The 25746-nt window shown below is 40.5% G+C and overlaps 1 protein-coding gene across 11 annotated transcripts in view; it reads left to right on the top strand.

Moving 5' to 3' along the window:
* The window catches only part of LOC105251567 (homeobox protein extradenticle), a 48408-nt gene extending 24044 nt beyond the window's left edge, over positions 1-24364 (top strand). Inside the window, exons 3-9 of one of the 11 annotated variants that reach the window (XM_011258474.3) lie at positions 3240-3493; positions 9142-9332; positions 9517-9652; positions 9902-9998; positions 10413-10457; positions 11695-11870; positions 18836-24364. In XM_011258474.3, the coding sequence (XP_011256776.1) occupies positions 3240-3493; positions 9142-9332; positions 9517-9652; positions 9902-9998; positions 10413-10457; positions 11695-11870; positions 18836-18970 (1034 nt within the window). In that variant the 3' untranslated portion in view covers positions 18971-24364. Of the gene's footprint in view, positions 1-3239; positions 3494-9141; positions 9333-9516; positions 9653-9901; positions 9999-10412; positions 10458-11682; positions 11871-12016; positions 12159-15941 lie in introns of those variants that run through there. The other 10 variants (XM_011258473.3, XM_020027618.2, XM_011258478.3 and 7 more) reach the window with 10 other exon arrangements.
* Positions 24365-25746: the final 1382 nt, after the last annotated feature.

Raw genomic sequence — 25746 nt, 5'->3', positions numbered from 1 at the left:
AGGGAAAATGCAGGTCGATTCTCGCTGGATGTTAAAAAGCGATCGGAGAAACGTCGGATAGAGAAGAGGGCAGCGATATGAGCTACTCATCGCGCGTTTAATCCACAAAATTACCATATTTCGCTCGCGACTGAGCGTTCAAAAATATTATCGTTCACGTCGGATTATGGTTTCTTCGATCGCTCGTGGTCGTTTCGCGGTCGACGCGAATTAATCGAGCGATTAACTCGCTCTTCATCGGAACGTCGTATTAATTTAGTTCTCGCTTGCAAAACGACCCTCGCTTGAAAACGACGAGCGTTACGTCGACGCTAAGGCAGGCGGTACGAATTTATATACTGGGTGTTTCGTACAAAGCCTCGCGTGTCAATCGAGGGTGAGAGGGGGAGAGGAAGCGAGAAAGACAGAGACGGAACGACAACGCGAGAGAGCGAGAACGGACCGTTCGGGCAGACCGTCTGAGTCGTAAAATGTTAACTGCTAGTAAAACTGAGTTTACGCGCTTGTAAGGACCCCCGTAGGAGGTTGCCGTCGTCCCCGGCCCCTCTTCAGCGTGGCAGCACGCAGAGCCGCCCCTTACACCCCCTAATAGCCAGATTATTGCTCGTAAGCCAACCACCCCCGTTCGAAACCCCCCCGCCCGCTCGCTCTCTTAGCAAATATGAAAATAATTCCGAAAGAACGTTTAATTCGCTCACTTTATTTCCTCGGAGATATTACACCATTTAGTATTTCATGCTGCGACAAATATACTATCAAAATTTATGTCGCCTATAAGCTTACAGATATCGTCATATTTATATATATGTGTATACATATATTTTTATTAATTTATTAATTTAATTTTTATTAATTTATTATAAATAATTTCTAGAACTTTACGATATTCCATTGAATAAATAGAACCTACACATTTTTTTGTTGAAGCTGTTAATATAAGACAGTGTATTATTGATAGCTATTAAAATAAATTAAAGTAAATTATAGTTATTAAAATTGTAATTTAAACGAAAATAAAATCATCTCTTATTTATTCTTACAAATAAATTATAATGGATGATTTTATTTTTAGAATAATATACAAAAATATGCCCGTCCAAATGCATTGCGAGATTTCAATATTAATTGTCCTCCTCTTAAACTATCGCTTCTTTTCTCTTTTTAAAAATGGTAAATTGCGGTATAAAATTGACATTATAGCGGATGTCAAGACCAAAGGGATTAAAAATAGAATAATGTTTTCGAGATAAGAAAGAAGATAAACATTTATTATATCCACTCTGAAACGGGTGCTCGTATCGGTGGTCGAAATTGCTCGACCTTTTAACTTTCAATGGCGCAAGTTCTTCCGCATCGCCGTAAACCGACCTTTTATTCCGCCGTCTTCGGCGCACGATGCCGATCCGGAGGTTTTTCATTTTTAATTACCCACAGTGCCGTGAAAAGTTTCCGGGACTGCGCGGAAGTTTTAATGGCCGCGCGTTGACTGTCGTTAACCCCTTCTTAAGTCGATCGTGGAAGTGCCGCGAAACGTGCTACGATTTCGAAACTTATTTGATTTCATTCTCAGAGCTCTCTCGTTCAATTTGACTTGACCAACGTTTCTTCATCATAATTCGTAATCATCCCTTACGCCGAAACGCCGCCGATCAGTACTCAATTCGGAAATAATGGAAACTCGACTTTAATTTCCCATAGCAATTTTTTTTTTTCAATAAAAAATATTTTTAATAGCTTTTTAAAAAGAAACGATAATACTCGCGATAAATTAGTTAATGACCAAGTTGAGAGAAGGGACGTCTTGTTCGAGGAAATGTACCATTGTTCAACGCGCGCCGCGCCTGGTCCAAAGAATCTCTCCCTAGAGTCTTGCCGAAGAGACGGAACTCTAGCCAGCCCCCCTTTCTACCTGCGTAATTGTTACACTTCGTATAAATGCATTAGCCCCGCGCATTCGTTTCACGCCTCCGCGAATCTACGAGAAGTCTCGTTCGTTTCCCCCTTTTTCGCGTCCCCGGGGGACTTTTTTCACGAGCTGTGGCGAAAACTGGGGCGGGGGCGTGAAAAGTTTTCGAGCGAATTCAAGTAGCGACTTGGGCAACTGCGCGAATATGCGAGTACATTCATATAAAACCACGCCTGAGAAATACGATAACTCGCTAAAGTTGTCATGCGAGTTTTCGCGTAAACTCATAAAAAGTTTAATAAATATTTATAATATACATAATATAAATCGGCCAAGTGGGCCAAAAAAATTTTGCGAAATTGATTTTTATGTTGAAATAATAGTGCCAATATGTCTTGTCAAAATTCCGGCACAATTTCTTTCACACATATATAAGATATATTTTCTTATAAATGTATTTTTTATTCAAATCACGATGTCATCATAAATCCTTCAACACAGCTTACGTTGATTCAGCGTAATCTTTCTCTGCTTAAATTTTTATCCTGCGTGATTCGCATGTAAAACCTAATTTTCCCTGACGAAGAAATTTCTCGCTTGACGCTTGCTCAAAGAAGTAAAGAGCTCTATTCCACTTCTCTGTATGCATGCCAGCGTTTACGTTCGGAGAGGGTGCTAACTGTCGAAGACGACGAGACTGCATCTTCGGCAGAGAGGATGGCAGAAAAGCTGGAGCGTACGAACGGCGGGATATAGAAGGTCCCTTGCTCTGCGGTTTTATGGGTCGTCCAGCTCCATCATGCGCCGTAAAAGTACAATAAAACCGCTGTTACATCGCGGAAAACTACTCGTTCTAAACCACTGCATGCACCGGGCCCTTAAGACAAAAAGGAGAAGAGGTTTCGAGAGACAGCCAAAGCAAAATTGATTCTTTTATGATCGACAAACGCGCGATTCCGAAAGTTGGAGTCGCTGCGCGAACAACCTCCTAGATTTTCACGAGAACATGTTCACGTGATAATCCGATGTCTCTCCTTTCTCAAGATCCTTGCGAGTCGAATCAATCGTTTTCGAAAATTTTAAAAACATGAAAATTGCGAGAGAAATATTTTAACAAAGGCGACACCAAATTAATTCGCCTTTGTTAAAATATTTCTCTCGCAATTTTCATATTTTTAAAATTTTCAATATTATATAATTATTTTAGAAAAAATAAAAAAAAATTAGAGAATTCTCTTCTAGGAAAATATTTCTCTAGAATTATATTTGACTTGGATAATCTTCGTGTGTGAATCTTTTTATCTCACATTCTCGTGTTCTTGTCTATTTTCAGTTTTATCACTGAGAAATACGCAAGAAGAGGAGCCACCAGATCCGCAGTTGATGCGGTTGGACAACATGTTGATCGCCGAGGGGGTCGCTGGACCAGAAAAGGGCGGCGGTGCGGGGGCTGCTGCCTCGGCATCCGCGGCAGCGGCTGCTGGACCACCTGGTCAACCGGACAACGCCATCGAACATTCGGATTACAGAGCCAAACTCGCCCAGATTAGGCAAATTTATCACCAGGAATTAGAAAAATACGAACAGGTTTGTGTGCAAAAAAAATATATAAATATGTACGTGTCATCAAAAGCGGCTCTATGCAACTTACTTGGGAGCTTGTTCTGCACCTTCGTCTCTAAATCGCATAACGAACATCATATCATTCGTGTCTCCGCGAGCCTATCTCGATCGGCGATAATACAAAATGAAACCGACCGACTCATTAAGTCAAACGGGTTACAGTTTAACTCTCGTATTGATTTTCGCAGCGCGCGACGTCGCAGTCACACACATTTTTCCGTTTGCGCGCGCTACATCGCGAAATATCCCCTTCTCCCGAAAATTATTCATTCCGAGAAAAGCGCGAGCGCGTCCGCTCTTTATGCAAATCCCGCTTATGAATATTATTCGCTGCGAGCGAGCGCGGCCCTTATCGCCATTATCGGTGCGGTATCGAGTATTGAATTCGAGTCGCGGGAATTACATCCCCATCATTTTATCCATCATCCGACTTTGCGAGCGCGAAGAAGAGAGAGAGAGAAAGAGAGAAAACAAACGGGAAAGAACACAAAATGAACTCGCAGCGCATAAACGAGCGCCGTTACTCACCCTCGGCCGGAAAAACTCCCGGTGAAATGAAAAATTTAAACGCGTAGCCGCGCGGTTATCGTCGAGATCCGGCGGCTGACAAATTTCGGCCATCCAGGCCCGCTATCAGCCGGCTCGATTCCCCGCCATCGATAATCTCTCCGCTCGTGAAATTCGACGAGAATTTATCGCTCGTCGACGATCTCGCGGTTTCGCCAAGATGCGTTTATATTATGCGAAATATCGAGGAGAATAAGTCTATTCTCGCTGTATGAAAAGTGATCAAGTACGAATCGATTTGCAATTATCTATAGATATCAAATGATTTAGTATCCTATTAAAAATTGTTAATGATACATGTTGGTCTTAAGCGATTTTTTTTCTATGTTAATAAAAATTTTTTGCAACCTTTTATGAAAAACATTCATCATTTTTCTATGGCACGCTATGTACATTTTTTAGGATTTATATTCTCTTTTAAATATAGAATCATATGCATATTGATCACTATAAGTAATGATTGTATGATAGTTAATGAAATCTCACTGATTGTGAGAAGAATGAGTAGTAACTAACTTTTCACTAATTTTAAAATCAATAAAATACTTGGTAAAATGCTGTCACTACTTTAATGATATTTTTATACTGATTCAGTTTGATAAAGTTACTAATAAAAATTAATAAGTTTTAATTGTAATAAAAAACTAACTCATTTTTTAGACATAACGCTGAGATAATTTTGCAATCTTCGGTCACTTCGCAACTGAACTGATTTCGAAATGAACTGATAAGAAGTGGATTATGCGTGCGCTAGAAAGAAACAACCGCCGTTAACGATTCGCGTGCTAATGAACCGGTCCGCTCGCGCTAAGTAAAATCTCGCGTGTCGGACAGGCCAGCCCCCTCGCCTCTGTATGTCGCGTGATACAGGTCCTTTCAGAACGATGCAAATCACTGCGCCAGGCCATTACCGGCTGCGGAAATTCGACAATATTATTTCGCGAGCCGTTTCATTAAGAATTTCTCCCCCCGGTCGCTCTTCTTTTTTAATTTCCTGCTCCGAGCATTCTCGTAACATTCTAAAATTCGACCTGTAACGACTCAATTTTACGAGGCCACTTTTTGGAGCATCCGATAAGAGATCGCGTCCGAAATAAAGAATAAAGAATTTTCAATTAACTGCGCCATAAACTAAACGTCAGTTTAATCCAAGCTCTGTACAAACGCGAATATTTCGCGAAATTATTGATCGCGGTATGTCTTCTCCAATCGCACTGGATACGTGGCTCTCCAAGTATTACACGTAACGATATGGCATCTTGATTAGTTATTTCATGTCATCAGTCCTCTCTCCGCGGGACAGATCACCGGTCGTTCCGCTTAATGTCCGCGCTGCTACGATAAAAAGCCTTTACATTCGCACGACGTGGTGCGTAATCGGCCATTCTTAGCGTAAATAGGGCCCACTCATATCGGCCCTGTGACGCGAATAATTCTTTTTAACGCCCTTCGCGTTTTCGCCGGCAATTTTTCCCTCTTCCGTACCTTCCACACTCGCTCGCTGCGGAATATACGCGACGTAGTCGTGCATGTATGTATGTATTTGTAGACGAACGCGATGTGTGGGCCGTATGCTTTAATTGCCACACCCGTTTCGACCCCATATTTCACCGTGTGTGTCAGCGGGCTTGATGTTTCCCCGCGGTAAACACGCACAGCCCCGGAGGTCCACCGGTCCGGCGTTCGTCAGGGTCGGATTAAAATCGGGCGCGTTAACATTTCCTCGTACGAAATTATTTGAATATAACATTTTACACGTATATATCCGAAGGGGAATGCCACGCGCGCTTTTATTCTTTCGAGCGGGTTGGAAGCGGAGTTAACGCGTATAGTATTACCTCTTTTTACGAGGCAAAGCTGATAAGAGCGTTTTTACAGCCGTTCGTCCTCCCGTTTGTTCGCGGTGTACGCTCGGCGAAATGGTGTGTGTTAATGCGGAAATTAAAGATTATATTCTTGGAAAAACGGCAATTCCCAGTTTGCGCCGCCATTAGTGTTAATCACAAATGATAATTCGCGACCGTCCCCCGTAGAAACGCCCCGGATCCGCTCCTGTAACGCGTGCGCCACGACTCTTTGCGGCCGCGACAATATGCACCCTGAAAACATATGCGCTCGCGTGCACTTTGCGACGCGGCCGAGGGTTGGTCCGCCGATAAACGTGGCCATTAACGAGTTTTGAATCTCGCATCCCTCGGTTCCTCGGCAAGGAATCCCGCTCCTCTCTCGCTCCGCGGAAGTTCTTCCTTCATCTCGAACATTTTAACAGAATATTGCAATTTGCGGTTCGAGTCGAGACAAAAAATTACGGTGGCTTCTCATGAAAGATATTTCGCCCGCAAAAAGAGGAGACGACGGCTGGGGGAAAAAAATTCGTCCCGCGGAGAACAGACGGATATAAATATTTCATTATGTATCTGAGAAAAGTTATTGGCTTAGTTAGCGAGCGACGTTGTCATGGCGGAAAGTTCGGCCATAAGCGAAATTTACTATTCAAATTCGGTCGACTCGCCGCATTAGGGTGAATGTCTGCCTGACTATGCAACATGGCGTGACAAGCACGAGAATAGAACCGCATCGGGTTTTACGAGATCGCGTGATCACCGCCAGCAAACATCCTACCTACCATGAATTTCGTCGGTACACGCCCGCCTTTATTTTATCCGATTTTCAACTCTGATTCCCTACGACCGTCCGTACTATCCCGGTATTGTATCTCGGAAAAAGCGCGCAGAAAATGCATCTTCCGGTGTTCGCAAGAGGGGGAGGAGGAGGAGAAAAGATTTTACGCGCGCATAAATATTTTCTTTTACTGCTGTTACGTTCGACTAGTATAATCTACCGTAAATCGTATCAAGTATGATGTTAAGCCGAGTATAAACATCTTGCGCGTTTTCTAAATTATTACCATAATTCGGGATGAAATGTTACCGACATTGTAATTTATGATCGGGGAGATGAAGCGGACTCGTTTGGGATAATAACTTCGGTTTCACGTTTATATGATCTTATTTTTATATTTTCAAGAAATAAATTACATATTATCGCGCGTATTGTTTTTTTTTTCTCGATTCAGCGACTTCGCCCCGATATTTTTCTCGTCTACATCTCTTCAGGGGGGTAAAGGGGGTTTATAGAATTTTTAAAAATGAGAATCTATATCTTGGTAAATACACCAAGGAAAATATATGCCTCGTGCACGTTTAAATTTTCGCGAACAATTAAAAATTTACGCACTACCATCCACGGTGGCTCTTATTCGCTAGTTTCTTATCGTGTTGTTTAAATACATATAGAGCCTAATTCCTTTCAATTTATTGTTTCTTTTTTATTTCTTGTTGCCAGTATTTTAACGAAGACGCTAACCGTTCGTACTTTGCCTTTCGACGAGGCAAATTTTCTCGCGACGCTCTAATTTTATTGCAACACGCTCTATTAATACGCTCGGGTATCGCGAGAATATAAAGTGGAGGCAGGCATGGCCGGTTTCGGCAACGTTATGGAAATTCCAACGTGCATTGCTAAATATATCTGCCCGACACCGACGGTCGCGCGGCTGCGTTTCTGCGGTTAGAGAAACAACTCGTGGAGAGCCTCAACAGTTGCATAATCGAATTTATGCTTGTGGCTGATTTGTATCGGAGAGAACGGCATGGATCCTAATTTTATAACTCGACGTTCCAAGCCTCTTTCTCTTTCTCTCTAGATTCAATCAACGTCATCTCGTAATTCGAAAGTAAAAAGATTGTCTAGAATATAAAAATATTGCATAGAATGTCTCCTAGAAATTTATATGTGCCGCTCAAAAATATATATCATCTTTTTTTAAGGATAACTTAATTCAAAGTGTATATATTTAATTAATTTTTCTTAAGTTGCTGTGTTCATTATTTAATGAAAAGTCTATTGTTAAGTAATCTATATACCTACTATTAAAACATGTGACTAGACAGAAATATATACACTTTGAATTATTCATTTTGAGTTAAGTTGTTCTCAAAAAAGGTGATATATTTTTGGCCTGTAGGTGAGAGAAACTAAAAAAATCTTTGAAATAATCGAGAATACGATGATTAAAATTATCGATTGCATTTTCTGTATCAAAATGTATCGGATGGTCACCAGCTAGTATTATTCACTTTGAGAGCGTTTTAGAAATTAAAGGAAATCAGTCTGCGCGAGGGGAAGGGGAGGAAATGCGACTCGCTACGGCTTTTCCATCCAATTCAGCAGCGTTCCGTTCGTTCCTTGCATCTTCTCTCTCTCTCTCTCTCTCTCTCTCTCTCTCTCTCTCTTCTCTTCTCTTCTCTTTCCTCCTTCCTTCTCCTTCTCTCTTTCTCTATCTCTTTCCCTCTTGCTCTGTCACGTGCAACAGTCGACGGGGTTGATCCACCCCACGAGTCTCGTGCGAAGAAAGGAACGAAGAGGAAGAGAAGCCATCGGTGGATCGAGAAAGGAGGACGAAGGGGGAGAGAGGTGGGATCGTCGGCGGAGTGGAATCCATTTCGAAATTGCAAGCCACCCTGTTCGATCCCCTTTCTCCACTGACTCCTCTCGTACCGACACCCTCCTGTGGCCTTTTCCCGGTTCCTTCCCTCAGGAAAAGCTACTCCCCCTCTGTTCAGCTCACTTTCTCTCTCTCTCTCTCTCTCTCTCTCTCGTTTTCTCTTTCTCTTTTTCTTTCTCTCCCTTTCGCGAGGCAGCATGCTCGCCTCGAATACTGATATCGAGCAAAGTCCTTTTTCCCTTAAACCGAGCAGCCACCAGGAATAATGCATTATACGTACGCGTCCTTCGTCTCTCGCTTCTTCCCTCTCTTCGTCACCCGATCTTTCCTTTCATGCTCTAGTCACGGTACTTTCTTCGCGTCTTTTGCTCATTTTAATCCTTTGCCTTTCGTCATGTTGGTAATTCGCAGTATATTCAAATTTATCTCGAAACAATTTCATTTCTAATTGATTATTGAATTTTCGACAATTTGACACGTTTCCTTCTGTATAATTAAAGGAAAGTAAAATCGAACGCTCCGCCTTTGTTTGTTTCAGGCTTGTAACGAATTCACCACCCACGTAATGAACTTGTTGAGGGAGCAGAGTCGCACCAGGCCAATCACGCCGAAGGAAATCGAAAGGATGGTTCAAATTATTCACAAGAAATTCTCCAGTATTCAGATGCAGCTCAAACAATCCACCTGCGAAGCCGTAATGATTTTGAGGAGTCGATTTTTGGACGCCAGGTTTGTGATGAAATAATAAAAAAGCAATTCTGAAACTTTCGCGATTTTTACGACAGCAATTGCCATTTTGGAAAACAAGATAAGAAAAGGGAGGGAGAAATTTATCGAGATTCAGGAGCTATTTACCCAGCGCAACAACTAATCCAAGATATAATATGCACGTCTGTAATTTGTGTTGTTACAGACGTAAGAGAAGAAATTTCAGTAAACAGGCGTCTGAAATTCTAAACGAATACTTCTACTCCCATCTCAGTAATCCCTACCCAAGCGAAGAGGCTAAAGAGGAGCTTGCACGAAAATGTGGAATTACTGTGAGCCAGGTATCGCTCTCTTTTCTCGCACTTACTAGAACTTTTGTAATTTGCCATACATTGCCTCGTTATTTGCGCGTGTACGTATATATGTGATTTTTTTTATATTCTGAAAGTAATTTCAAAATTATTCTTTAAAAGAAAAAATGTCTTGTGCTGAGTAAAACATTTATAAATTCTTTGAGGAGAAAAAATGAAATCGTAGGCGTGAAAATCTCTCGACAAATCAATGCACATCTTCGTTTCGTTTATTCTTAGGTGTCCAATTGGTTCGGAAATAAGAGGATACGCTATAAGAAAAACATCGGCAAAGCACAGGAGGAGGCAAATCTGTACGCAGCCAAGAAGGCAGCTGGTAAGTCCTAATTTTCGCTTAGCGACCAATGTTCCTTTATAAATTCATTTCACTTATATAAATTATGAGGAGAAGTCTGTAAAATCCTGTAAGAGAGAAAAAAAAAACTACACAAAATCGCTTCTTAAAATGTTAAAATCCGAATGTCTCCACGATCGAATCGTTACGATTCACATTATTGACGAAAAATGATAGAGAAAAATACGAATGGCGAATTCATAAAATATTTCACGAAATACTTTTACGTTTCTATTTGCGTCGTTTCGATTTCTCAATGTTCTCTCGTGCTTATTGCTCCTTTGGTCGAGCCTTGTCGAGGAAAAACACAATGAAGTAAAAATCGGAAGGCATAAATTGAAATAATTAATAAACAAATCGTACCCACATGCTTCTCTCGTCTTTTTCACGCTTTAGACTTGGAACCAAGGTGGAAGAAGTCTCATCACTGTAAATCATTAGGTGAGTTATAGCTTATTGTTCCGGCGCGGCAGTGACGTTATTATTGCGGTTGTTAATGAATCATCGGCGGAAAATAAATTTAACGATATTGATGTGTTCTTTGGCATGTAATACTTATACTTTAAATATCTTTGAAGCCGAATCTACCTCTCTCTAGCGGGTATCTAGTAAATTAGGAAATTATTTTAAATAATATAGATGAAGTTAATGCAGCATGTTCACTGTCTGTTCCGTATATCTTTCGAAAAAAATTTCAGTTTTTAAAAATGCCAGGCGGTAGCAACAGACGGAGCGTAGATAAGACTACGCGAAATTTTCTCATTACATCCTCCGCCGAGATAGACTCACGTCTGACGTTCCCGCTCGCTACCTACTTTCATCTCCCACTTCCAGCCTGAGAGAGGCGATCTCCCCTTCCGCAGTCGTGAAAATTGTAGAAAAAATTCTCGGCCTCACTTTGAAATTCCACGGATTCGCGTATTCCACCCTGGTCGTTGCAATTACGTACGCTTCGTCTAACTACCGCGAGGCATCTTACTTTATTTTGGAGACGCCGGCGTGAGATATTTTTAACTCACCAATTATACGAGGAAGGAGGGAAGGGAGGGAGAAACGAGCGGAGGGAAAAACACGAGCCACGATGGACGAGAGAGGGTACGTGGGGACGAGGATAGGCAATAGAGGAAATTCCGAGCTTCTCGCATTTCTTTCAGCACTCTCTGCGTTTGTCTTTCCTCGACCACGTTCGCGACGAAACGGCCCGCGGTCCTCTCGTAATTAAAGAAACGGAATTCTAACGACCTCCCTATCCAACCCTGCGAAACAACGCTTCTCTCGAATGGCGCAAAGGTTTTACAAGCGTCGGATATTCGGCCTTAGCAGCCGAGTACGTTTATACAAATCTCGAGTAGAAAAGAATCAGATTTGCGACGAGAAAAAAATCTTATCTTTCAACGAGTTGAAATCATTATTTACATTATATATTCGAAAACTGAATTAGCTAAATTCGATTAAATTTCCAGCGAATAACAATGTATTTTAATTATATATTTTCGCACGATATAATTTAATAATTAGGGGGGGGGGGAATTCACTAATACGTTGACATGTTATTTTTGAGAATAAAAGGAGCATAAGCGCGCGAGGCACAGAGAGACAAAATATCGCTGTGGCGCTTAAAAAAACGCACCCTCGAATTTTGTATGCACCGCGATTGTTTCTACAGCAGCTTTTGCAGGAGCATCGCCGTACAGCATGGGCGGTGCCAGCCAGGGCACCCCGACGCCGATGATGTCGCCGGCGCCGCCCGGAGGACCGCAGGACATGGCCGGATACAGCATGGGAATAAACGGCAGCGATTACGGCTCGCAGCCGTACAACGACGGCTCAATGGGATACGACCCGATGCATCAGGTAAAATTCACGTAGAATCCTCCTTAGAGCACTCTCAGTATTTATACAGCCTCCTCTCGTTAGCCGAGTCTGGTAGTTGATTAGTAATTACTAATGCTTTCTGGATTCCGCGTTTTACTAAGCATGAGCTTATATCTTAAAATAAGGTACAGACGGTAGACGGTAAAGCTGGGGCTTGGAATGCACGAGATATTTTTGATTCCGATGACGTTAAACCTGAAATAAAAAAGACGAGATTTAGCTGAAATGTTTGTACGATGAACTCTGTTGGATACTCCGAAATCTTATTGAGTTTAGGTTTGTGGATTTGATTATGTTTTAATGAATTGAAAAAATTTGATCCATTGTAATATTAATATTTGTGAAATATTTTAAACTAATTAAATTTTTTATACAGTTTTTTTTTTTTTTCAGAAACTAGTATCTTTTCAGCGAATATTTCGAATAATGATAATTTTAATTTGATGAGTTTAGAATTAGTAAATTTTGGACATTATGTTATTATTTTAAAAAAAGAAAATTCTTTTTTTACCGTGATAATTCAGTCATACATCAACATTTTTATTTATAACTGCAAAAAATAAAATTAAATAACGATCAAAAGTTTTATGTTTCTTTTTGTATTTTGATTGTAATGTCGAATGTTCCTTACGTTTGTTCGATGTTATTCCTGCATTCCTAACGTAAATCTTTCCAGTATTGTCAATCGCAGATTTTATTTCTTGATTGTTCACCTCTTTTTCCTTTCGCGGAAAACTACACGTACAAACGTATGAAATTATTATTAAAGTCCGCTACTCGCTTCCGTGCAATTCCAAGCCACGGCATTGCATCCCGATGAATGCATGCGCATCTTACCTTCCGCATACTCACACTCACTACGAGAGAAAGAGAGAGAGAGAAAGAAAAAGAGCGTGAGAACGATATCGCGACAGAAGAGTGAGAGAGGAAGGATGTTGGTGAAGGAGTACGCTTGAGCTTCGGAATGGGTACGATGCCATATACAGGGATTCTCGTTTAAAACAACCCGAAATGCGTAAAGGAAATTTATAGATGAATTCGAATTTATAATGTTATAAATTTATAGATGAATAGAATTTATAATGTTTTTGGTCTCGAAAAATGCTACGCGATCGAAAAAAAATCCTCTTTTCCTCCCTCGACTATTTTTCGGATCTTTATGATTTTTCAGATATTTCTCTACAATATATTTTCTCGTATTTTCGTGGTCCAAGATACTTATGTTTGGCAAAGTTAATTTACTTAAAGGATCAAGATGTACGCATACTTGAGGATTTACTCCGCGTTATTAACCTCTTTTATTTGCCCTGTATATGCGCGTGCGTGCGTGACTAGATGTGTGCGTATGTGTGCGTGTGTGTGCGTGCGTTGCTGGGATATATGTATACATATATTAGGTTGAGTATGCTGTTGCTGTTGGCCCGTGAAGATGGGCGCCGACAGTCGCGATGCGAAAAGATGTGTTGGATCGAGTAGGGGCCGCCTAGAGACTGCACAGACACAAACACCGACACACGTACACCCACACTAGCTAGCAGCCGATATAGCGCCAGGTTTGCTTAGTATGCATTGGAGTTGCTAAGTCACTTTTTAGGCAGGGCTGGCTCTCTCACATATTAATGGAGCTGGTGGATGCGCGTCGCCGCGCTTCTAACGAGTCGCTAGCATTCCCGCGATGCAACGCAACGCGAACGGAGCGAATTTAGACGAGAGGGGAAATCTTGCGGGGCTCCTCCGGTGTGTCATACCCGGTAGTATCAATCTTCCGCAAGTCTCTTCCAATTTATTCCTCTTCGAATATTCTCTGCGCGTAAATCGTTATCTTCTTCTCCCGTTTCTTCTACAATTTCATAAATTCGCTGGAGGCAAGTCTGGATTTGCTCTCATAATTCACTCCTCTTTCTCGGGTTCTTTAAATGTAAGCGTTTCTGTTCGTTTTTTTTTTTTTTTTTTTTTTAACGAAAAATATATCTTATCGCAATTGGCAAATTACGTGTGCTAATTTCGGACGTTGGAATATCGTCTCGCGTGGCACTTTGTTCTTTTCAGACACAGTAAATTTCGCTGACGTACAATTTCAACAATGTCACGTGGCACAGAGTGACGTTAAATTAAATTTGCGGGTAAACACAACGAGCTAGAGTATTCGGCAAGTCTGGCAGGAGATTCCTGTAGGAATTTCTAGCCGGCGGATCCAATATCTGACATGTCGATACGTTAATCACTTGTCGATGTTTCGCTCCGACTACAATTCTATGTCGTCGAATAAAAGAAAAAGTATCGCTAACATTCGTCCGATGAATTATCTGTCGGAGAATTTATTCGATTCGAGTCCAGAATACGCGAAAAGATTGGAATGAAACAAAATTACCTAATTGATTGCAACGACGTATAATATTTCTTCTCCGTCTTCTTTTATTGATAAATATTCCATCTTGGAAAATATTTCAAGTTCGTGAAATCGATTCCAATTCCCATTTTAGGGAAACTCGAGAGGAAATTAATTTCATGGTTCATCCGGATCATCCGGAGACTTTCAGGATCGCGTAGAACGGGGTGCCGCTCTCTGCAAAGGTTGAAATGAAGCGACTAAAATGCATGCTCGTAGCTGCGCTGTTCCGCAGTCACTTCCGGCTTCTGTAGTTTCTCTGCTTCCTTATCGATCTGAAACGGAGCCCGCGCCTTTTCCCGTACTTTCTTGTTAGACGTTAAGTTCCATCAGTTTTATCGTTCGATCAATGCTTTTTCAAATCGACTCGGAGAGAAACACGACACGTAGCGAATTTACGAATCGTAGGGAATCCTTCGCTTTTTTTTCACGGAAAAAGAAAATTTTTAAATTTAGTTAATCGCACAATTTTTTACTCTCTCAGAAAGAGGGGAAAACATAATTTGTGATTTCTTATTAGTTTGTTTCTCGGATATATTGCCGAGAAATATTAGAAAAGTATTATTCTGCTCCATGTAAGTTTCTATTTCGAAAGAACAAACACACAGTGGACAACAAATACGTATCGACACATTCCGTTCTCGACTAAACTACGACTCATAAGAAATGTCTCTGGTTGCTTTCAACGAGATTGAATTTGCGATTTGTTGTACGTCGATTTCTCGCCGATTTCAATCAATTTCAATGTTGCGTCGCGCATATGCGATCGACTCTGACAGCAAAGTTTGCAACGAATCCTCTTTGACGCTGCAGCTGGCACTAACGTTTCCCGTAATCGCATACGTAACAAATGAGCAATCGCTTTGTACACTCTTACATGAGCACAAAAAACCTCTCACACGCCGACCGATTGACTTTTAACATTATGCACCGGTTAAAGTAATAATACACTTGTGTATTCCATCATTACTATCTTATCACCATCTCTTTCGTTTTGTCTCCTTTACTTCCTCTTCCCCTCTTCTTTTAATCTCGTTCTAATCAGCTGTTGGTTGGTATTTCGAGTCTAACAAGTAACAATAACGAAACATGGAACTGTGTTTGTCGCAACAAAGATCGGACGAGACTCGCGACGAAATTGTCGAAGAGGGAATTTGTCTTTCCCTAAACCAGCCGTTTTCGGATTGTCGTCTTTCCTATTTTGTACTTCCTCGCGACATAAGATAGATCAAGAATGACATTTCTCGAGAAGAAAGACGGCGCATTGTCGCAAGCACAGTTCTGGCACAGTCTATGCTATCTTATCTACGTTACACACGATCCATCGGTCGTCTGCTGCGCCGTCTCTTCTACTCTCCATCACCTTTTGACAAGTTCCAATCTCGGAAGCTGCGAAATCGCGAACATTTCTCGCGCCCGAGATGATCCCGGATGACGCACATCCTCCTCTTGTTGGTCCTAGAGAGAGATTATATTATGTAAATTTTAGCGGGGGAATTCTTAACTAACCGCACACAAATCGGATTTAATTTTCGGAAATAGAAGATCGCAATCGGGCAAATGTCTTGTCAGGATTTAAATTATGATCCGACGCTAGAAACGATCGGACACCCCAAATCCGAGATCGAGATCGCACTCAATGACGTTTTTTCTTGATACAGATGAAACGAAATTCTTAGAAGGCGACAGAGAGTGAGAGAGAGACACCGGATCAGACAGCCATGCAAAAGACGATGCGCAGTCGAAGCTAAGAGGGAGAGGGAGGAAAGTGTGAATCGCGCGAGAGACAGAAAGATAGAGAGATGAACACGAATGAGAGTGAGAGAGAATGAGATCACGCAACCGGGGAAAATGATGAGACGTGAAATCGGAATCTGATGCCATCTATCACTGATCTCGGCCTCTCGTGCTTTTTTATTGTGTTTCCAGTGACGTGTCAGGCCGACCTAAAACTCTCGCAAATGTATCTAATGAAACTCGCTGCAAACTCGATACGAGACAAGAGAAAGAGAGAGAAAGAAAATGAGAGAAACACTTAAAAAATTAGGGGTAGAAAGAAAATACGCGAGCGCGCGAGAAAAAGAGAGAGAAAGGCCAGCTGAGATTTTTTTTAGAAAAGCTGACGAGAGCCGATCAAGAGGACATCGTCCTTTGTTGCAACAGGCGCATTTCTCTTTCCCTAGAATTGTTCTTAAAGCGAGAAAGGGAGACATTCGAAGAATGGTCGTGGCGTTCGCGCGAGACTCTAGGAACGAGAAGAAATGCTTGGAGAAAACGTTGTTAGAAATTCTTCGATTCGCGAGGTGCTCGAGCTCGGTTCTCATCTAATTCATCGATAGTGCAATATATACGTACTCAGGTGGACGCGCGTGTCCCGGGGACGTGTTTCGAAATTTTTACCTCGAGCCGGGTTTTATGAAAAAAAGTCGCGCAGAGAAAGAAGATTTCCGCTCGTAGACCACGAGGAATAGAATTTATTTTGGAACTCAAGTTACATGTGGGGGAAAAAACGACCGCGTTAAAGAAACGACGCGAACGTTAAAAATATATACGTATATAAATCGACGAGTCCCCAAGCGCGATAGAAAATGTAGTAATCCGACGTTGATCAAATTTGCCAGTCTAATGTGATGATTAAATGTTGGTAGAATTTTAGCAATTTCAGAGGAAAAAATCAAATTTCCGCGTTTTCGAAAAATATCTGTAAAAATTTAATTCGATGCGCGTCCGAGAATGATCTTGTTAATTTGACACGTATTAATCCACATCCTGAAGAGTAATGCATCGACATTAGAAGAATTGGGAGAATGCAACGGCAATAGAGAAGATGCGATCACAGACGCAACGTTACGAATACGCGTGTTTGCGCGCGAATCGAGCTTTTGGACTCGGAAATCCTTCGAATATTAAGTTAGATCGATGATATGTATCGGCAAAAGCGGAGGACTTTTCGCCCGATGATATGGTTATTATTCCCTCCAGAAAGACGTCCCCGCCTTCGAGCTCTTCCCTTAGGATTAGATCTCGCTAAGTGTGCAATAAGATTTTGATATTGGGACTTTGTTTTAAGTTTTAGAAATATATTAGATAGGCCGTTTTTCTTACGTAGATAGTAAAGATTGGTGACAGCAAGCGATAAGTTAATTCGATTATTAATTGTTCACACATACACACACGCTCGAAAAGCGCGAACCGATGTTAACACTGCGATTCTTCCAGTCGCGGAATTCAAAGTGAGGCCTTGAAATTATTCGAGATTACCTTCGGTATCCGACAGACAACAATGGAAGGTCACTCCGATCGATTTATACGAATCTCCCATTTGCACACGAATATTTGACAACGCTACCCCTGTGCATTCGCGCGCGGTTTCGTGTCGCTCTTTACACGGCTTTCGAATACTTAATCATTAGAGACTTACTTAAAGGCAGCTCTTCCTACACTACAATTCGTACATACACACACAATTTACACGTATGATAAGTATATAGGTTGATAGAAGGAAGAGACAAGGCATCGTTGAAGTATATCCTGTAGTTGGAGAGAGATACTAGGGCAGAGATAACATTTCGTGACATGCATGGCTGCATGTAGAATTTCAAGACATGAGAGCCTTTGAAAAATTTCCATAATCTGGTTTTTTTTTTCATCACTTTCATAAGATGCAGATTGTACGTAGGAAGACGATTGTAATTTATGGAGAGTAAAGTGATTTTGAAAGATATTCGAATTACAATAATGTCATTTTCAGAGGCCCACGTGTCTACTGGTCTTACAAGGTAGTATGTGTGTGCGTTTCTTTATTTGTCTTGATTTGAAAGATGATTTGAATAATTGGAGATGAGTACGCGATGAATCGAAAGGCGGAGAGAAAGAGAATGGCAGAGAGGGAGTGAATGGTCAAAATTTCATTGTAGCTCGTTTTGCAGAGTTCAGAACTTCGCGTAGACACAGTAGTAGAATAGACGCCGGTTCGTTGCATTGGCAAATTCGAAAGGATTTCCCGATTTGATGTTCGCTTTTGCGTTTACTGCGCGTGGATGGTGAAAACATGATAATCAAACGTCAAGTTTCGCGTTCAACGCGAAAACCGAGAGTAGCGTTCGAATCCTTTTGTTTCCCGATATGGTAACGAGAGATGATGCCAGGACATGTATCAAGAACGCGCATATAACGCAAAGAGTAATTAACAAAATTCGCACATTTTGCTTTCAGAGAGAACTTATGCCATAAAGTAAAAACTCAAGTTGGAACTTCTCAAGTGCACTTGATCTAATGAAGCACATTCCGAATTTCTATCTCTCGTTGCCGCCGTATAGCCAATACAACATGCCGAGCTTCGAGAAAGTTTGGCCGTGTACCCGCGACACGGGGGGGGCAGGCCTGACATTCTCTCCGAAGCGAAGCGTGCAAAGCAAGAGTTTTTTTTTTTATCGGGTCGAGACGAGGCTTAGCGACCAATGACACGCTATTTTGTCGCCATCCTGCAGGGGATAAAGACAGAGGGCTAAAAATTGCAAAACAAAAAACAAACAATCGAAAAAACATGACGCAGGGCAAGGCATTGGCTGGGGGGCCAGGCGCGGCGGGATGGATGCAACAACGCGAGGCGGTGCCCGAATTTCCGCCCCTCCACGATTCAGCGGACTCTGATTCCGACCGGGAAAACGAAAAGCGACCGCGCGTCTAAGACCTGTACCCGTTTTTTTTTTCTTCTTCTTTCTCCTTCCATCTTTTCTACGTCGAGGCAGACACGCGCACGCAATATTAGGCGAGAGAGATTGTGCGAACGATGCGTGTAGAGAGGAGCGAGCGAGAAATACATCTCTCTGCAAGTATACAGACATACATGCACACATACATACAGTCCCCCTCATCGATACGACAAAAACATGTACGCATATACGATACAAATCGTCCGCTAATGTGTTCCTAATGCGAGTAGCGTTCGTTTTCGATTCTTCTCGTTTGGTTGTATCATTGGAAAAAGGATACGTGCAGGAGGATGCGTGCTCAACAATAGTCTATCGCAGATAAGAAACAAGTTTTGATCATTTAAAATGACTAGCTATTGACGCATAATTACGTAAACAACCTCGATACTTACAATATCGAGGGAAGAATCATCGCAAGATTATTAAGTCGCATCCCCTTCACGTATCCTCGATATTCGGTCTTGCCTTACCGAGCAATTTTATTAAGAATCTGCGGATGAGCATAATAGCAAAGACGAAAGCGAGCGACGAAAGCGTAGGTCGATGTGCTCTTCTTACGACTAAAGTTCGTTTCTCAACAAATTATAGAGATCGACGCATCTTAGGGAAAGAGCGTACACGAATCAGATATAGTTTACAAGCTAACAGAGACACAGTGTTTCTAGACCACGTGAACTGAAAGCCGCCCAAAATGTAATGTCCAAACTGTTTTTAAATGAGAGAGAGAGAGAGAGAGATTTGATTTCTTATAAATTTGTAAAATTTTATCGAGGGATCATAATTGATGCCAAGAACAGGTTTTGTTAATCTAGAAGATGTATTATATATATATTTTTTAAAATATTAAATTCGAAAATAAATTTGAAATGAGCTTTTGAAGCATTAATTTTAGAAACACTGTGACAAGCACGAAAGTCATATCTGCAAAACTCCTTAGCCATGTTTCGAAATCACACATACACACACACACACACACATGATTCTTCTCTCCGTGCGACTTTACATCTTAATGCCTTGTTACTCGTTTTCTCGACATGTTAATCCTTTTTATGTAATGCTAGCGAATGTCTCTTATGTTCATTTACGATTTAAGCCCCGGATCCTTATATTTTAAGTTCAGCTTCAACATCCCGTGCAATGATGATTTAGCACATTGCGTTCACACCAAGAGGTTCAAACGTACTAAGGGAAATGAAAATTAATTGCGTTTGTGAATAGATCAGTAACAATTTGTTGACGGAAAATTAAGTTAAGAGATCCCATTCTTAATATAGTTAGTTAATTTTATATTTGTACATGTATATATTATACAGCTTATATATACTTGAGAGAGAATAGTATATATAAGTACATTATATTCTTTAACGTGTATTTCTCTGCGATAGCGCTACTGTTGAAAAATTCGTCTCGACGTTTCGTCTCCGGAGTTTTGAACCTATTGGAGCAATTTTTAAACCGCTCGTATTCTCGATTCCAGCAATGCGAAACGCTGTCCGCGATTGCGTTAGAAAATTGATGTGCATGACCGTATTTGCGAGCGAGCTCGAAAATACGAGCCGCTTTTCGTCTCTCCTTCTCGCTCTCCCTCCCATTTTTTTTTTTCTAATTATGCTACCGAGCACGAAATCTCAACAAGATTTGTTTTTATCCGCCACGTACTTCTCCGTCTTTGTTAATTTCATTACTCGACATACATCATACATAATTCACACCTACATACATACATATAAACATGCATACACGGAGCATCGAATTCGAAATTGGCAGCGATTCGAAAAGATAGCCCAGGCGATTCTGACGTCGACGAGCAATCCTCGAGCGCGGCCGATCGATCGGATTCGATCCACAAAACACACGATTGCGCCTGTCTACCCTTAGTTGGTCGTACGTACGTAGGTACATATGTATTGTGTATACGTATACATGTGTATAAAAAATATATATATATATTCTATATACTTTTCGCACGTCACTCTGTGTGACGGGAAGGAAGAGATTTGTTGTTATTAACGAATCGATTAAAGGATTGCGTTTCAAAGAAAAAAAAAAGAAAAGAAAAAAGATATCCCTCGATCGGACGTGCGCGCGCGAATACGGTCGCTCAAAAGTATCTCTAAGTCGTAGCATTTTCTCTGAATAAACGAAACAATTTGTTTATATAATTCGTTACATATATGTGACATTATTTTCGCGAGAATCGGATCGGGATGTTGTTACGATTTTCGACGACGATTCCTCTTGCAAATCTTCTCGGAACGATCTTTTTCATGCTACTGTGAGTTTGCGCGCGTACACGGCCGGATGCTGTTTGCTTTCAGGAGCTGTCGCCTTGAAATCCTTAGGAGAAACGCAGGAAGAACGCATACTGACAAACTTAAAAACAGAAAGAGAGAGAGAGAGAGAGAAAGAGAGTGAGTGAGTGAGAAAAGAGAGAGAAAGAGCATAAAAAAAAAAAAAAGAATAGAGACCGCATTGTTAACGCGATAATGCTCGCGCAATCCGATCACCTCACTATCTGTGATCCGAGGCCCGCCTTTGAACGGCGGGTAATACGAACTAAAAATCGATATTAAGCTATTAAGGTTACATAACGCGCTCGTGTCTGGAGGTACTCGTGTTCTCGCCCCTCGTGATCCCGCCAGGATTTATCCAGCCGATGCTATTCAGATACCGCTCTTTGCCCGCGTGTCTATCTTTACGAGGGGCTCTTTGAATAAAAAACGGGATATCGAGCGCATAAAAATTCGAAACTCCACACATTCGTGTACAACGCGCATTCTTCTTGTTGGTGTTAATTTTTCGTTGGTTTTAATTACATCAATAACGAGTATAAAATCTGAGAACGCGAACCGCGAAGAGCGAATCCTCCTCTCCATCTCAGAGTCTAAGGAATATAGTCGTATGTTGCAAATCTTGCCAGTAGCACTGAATTTTCGTACTTATCGATTTTTTACGATGTAAGAAATTGCGTTTTTTTTTTTTTAATCGTAAACGCGAAAAATGCCATAAACTTACGGCCTGCGAGAGGATCTTCTTCGTTCCACGGCGATGTTCTCCGATGCAATTTTCTCCAAATGTGCGATCCGTTTTGACTTTTTGAAAAATTCACCTACACGAATGCTTCCAGCCATCGACGACAATGTTTTTTTCCCCCTTATCCCTCTCTGCGATCTATCAGGAGCAAAAGAAATATATAGCAGAATGATATACATAAGAGATTGTTGTGAGAGAAAAATAAGATGTGAGAATGAGCGAGAAAGAGAGAGAGAGAGAGAGAGAGAGAGAGAGACAGAAGCAATGGTCCTGCGACACAACACTAATGTATACGATTTTTCAACACGAAAATATTATATATTGTAGCTATATATATATATACATATATATATATAGAAGTATATATAAAAGAGGATAGTATATATAGGCAACCATAATGGCATAAGTGCATCATTGTAATGACGGTGGTAATTAGTGTATAACGAAAATTTTTATTATTATTAATTATTTTTAGTTTATTCGTAATTATTATTATTGCCATTATTATTATTATATTATTATTATCATTGATATTATCATTATTACTATTATTAGCGGTTCTCGCATTGTGATAATCGCATTGTAATTGTATCATTATGACGATGACAAGTATCGCTGCTCTTATGGGTTATTAAAGTTTATCATGTCGACTCGAGAGAGAGAAAGAAGAGACGTACTTTTCTTTTTTTTTCAAATATTCATACCTTATCGTTCAAATATCACGATAATTCTTTCGTTATCATTTATCGATTGTAATAATGAATTGCAAAACGAATCGTTTATTACCTAGTAAGTAGGTAAAAACGAGAGAAAAAAGGATATCCCATTCGCATTGTATAAACAAAGTCAAGACGAGAGTTACGAGTATCCTCCGAACGATTAGGTGGTTAAACTCTGTTGTTAAATAATATGTCGCGAGCGAATCGCTCGGCTAAAGATCGACTGCCGAATGTAATTTTCTCCGCAATTCATCGTTTGTCTTTTGCAATCTATTTTCATTTAATTTTCACAAGTGTTATATTAAATATTTTTTAATTAATCACTAAACGAGATGCATTTTATAATTCTGCGAGTACGGTTAATTTCCATAACGCGATTCTAAAGAGAATGTATTTATCCGAATATCTATTTCTATTTACTTCCCATTCTTCACGTACACGAGTACGAAGCGACAATATGAAACTGTTAATCATAATTCGCGGATCGTAATCGGATTAATTCGCGTAATTATTGTCCGATAACCGTCTATTTAGCCGTAAGCAAATGGATTCTCGGATAATTGTTTAAAGTTACATACTATACGATCTCTCGACGACGGCCACGCTATCTTTAGCCGAATCCTTCGCCGATCAGTGCGACCAGTACAAGTGCGTTCCGGCACAGCTAGTATACGAGAAAAGCGCGCCCGAGGTTCACTGTGAGTGCGCCTCCGGGTGTCCCTTATAGGCTCTACCTAACATTTAATAAATGAAACGAGAACACGAAAGAAAACGAAAAGGATAAAAATAAAAAAAAAAGAAATACAGATCAATAATACCGACGCGCGATGTGCGAGAAAGAGAGCGAGTGAGTGCGAGAGAGAGAGAGAGAGAGAAAGAGAGAGAGCGATGAGAAAGAAATAACGTTCAACGTATTTACGGATATATACACACACGCGGTATAAGATATTATTATATATTTATATCCTTCGCGCGCTCTTCTCCCACGTCTCCCCCGGTCTCCTCCGTTTCTTCTCACCCTCTCCGTCATCCTTCTCTCCGACTTCCGCATGCGATAAGGGCGTAAAAAAAAAAGGGAATGGCAAAATATATAGAGATAATAACGGCCGGTGGGGGGTCGAGTCGTTCGCTCGACGCTGCACGCTGATAAACACTGATTGTTAAAATGCATTTACGTTTTCTTTTTCGCCTCTCGGAGTGTCTCGTCGGTGTCACGGCGTTAACTGTCGTCGTTTAAAAAAGCCCTCCTCCTCTGTCCTCCCCTCCGATAATCCCGTCTCATCTTCCTCCCGCCTCCGTCTGTCCGACTCTCGACCAATTTGTCCCGATGATCGTGCGCCGCAGAAAACGATATTAATATTTTTGGATTGATTTCTTCGTGTTGGTCAAGAAAAGCGAGCGCACACGCGCCTCTCTCTCTTTACGCCGGAGACGCGCGCGCGACGTCTCGTCACCGATTCCGTGTACACGCGTATGATGATCTCAGAGTATAGCGTCCGTGTGTGCGGGAGACGATCGTCGACGTTGTGGCCCGAAAGACGACAGTTGAGTATACCACAGAAATCATTGTATCGATTCGAAACATTATGATAAACTTAATAAAAGGATCGAAAATAATAAGCCCGACTATAACATATTCATCCCTTCGTATCCCGATACATCCTAGTAATTATTAAGAAATCGTCGTAACATATGCACACGTGATTTCGATTGATATTGTATTTATTATAATATCAATAGTAATGTGTGTATGTGTGTGTGTATACGTATACATATACATATACATATATATATATATATATATATATATATATATATATATGTATGTATGTATGTATATGTATATGTATTGTATGTATACGAGTAAAGTAGTATTAATAATATACAGTATACATTATGTTATATTATTTATCATTATAATCCGTTCCCATAAACGTACACCAATTGTAAATTGGAAAGTGCGTAAACGCGCGCGTATATATAGCAATATATATTATATATTACATCAAAGATGAATCGTGTCGCTCGTAAACCGGCCTATACATACATTACAGCTCGATTAATACTTCTGTTCAACTTTAACGCTAATCTTAAAATTCTCTTTCCTCGCTTAAGTCATTCTGTTGTAATATCAATGTTTTGGGCGAACCAATTATACTCATTTTATGCTAATAATATCTAATATCTCACCGTAAAAAAACAGCAAACTATTTCAAGAAAAAAAAGAAAATAAGAAAAGCGTTAGAGTCTCGCATTTATACAATTGCACGCATATCTTCTCGCCCGAATTCTCGATTACATTATTACACATGTGTAAAGATTAAAAGCGTGTGTAACACGCGTTGGCGCATTTTGCTACGCAAACTTTCAACGAAAGTTGACTGTTTAATTATATACTAGTGAAAATATTAATTGCCATTTACCACAAATAGGGCAGCTCTGGTTGCTCTCTTTCATCTAGGCGAAAGTATAGCGCGTTAAATTTCTGTCTCGATATTTAAAAAGAAAGCAAGCGAATTCTGTATAAATATTTCTCCAATGTGACGATAGGACAAATTTATGAAATCTACATTTAGAATATGTACAAATCTTAGACTTCACGTATATAATACACATATATCAACTACGAATAATATTACATTTTTGAATATTCATATTGCAACACATATGTGTAGGCGCCATACATATACATATATATGCGTCTACTTACAATATATTTAATACATATGTCATAAATATAAAAATGTATTACGAGTCACAATTTACAAAAATCTCCCAGTCTGTTCTAATTGTGATTAATGGCAAAAAAATCGGACGTTTATATGCTAGAAATGTGCTCTACCATCCGAAGGATTCTGTCGAAAATTTGAATTTTATTTCAGAATCTTAGAAGAAATTTATTAGTAAGAAAAATCGCGAGACGAATCAAGAAGATAATATTTTCAATAAAACTTTTTTATAATCATATTTTCCATGAACGGTATTCGGATATGCATCAA

This window comes from Camponotus floridanus, unplaced genomic scaffold (genome assembly GCF_003227725.1).
Source record: "Camponotus floridanus strain SB8 unplaced genomic scaffold, Cflo_v7.5 scaffold7, whole genome shotgun sequence".
Taxonomy (NCBI): Eukaryota; Metazoa; Arthropoda; class Insecta; order Hymenoptera; family Formicidae; genus Camponotus; species Camponotus floridanus.
Note: the sequence above shows the minus strand (reverse complement) of the source record. Positions and strands in the feature narration are given on the sequence as shown.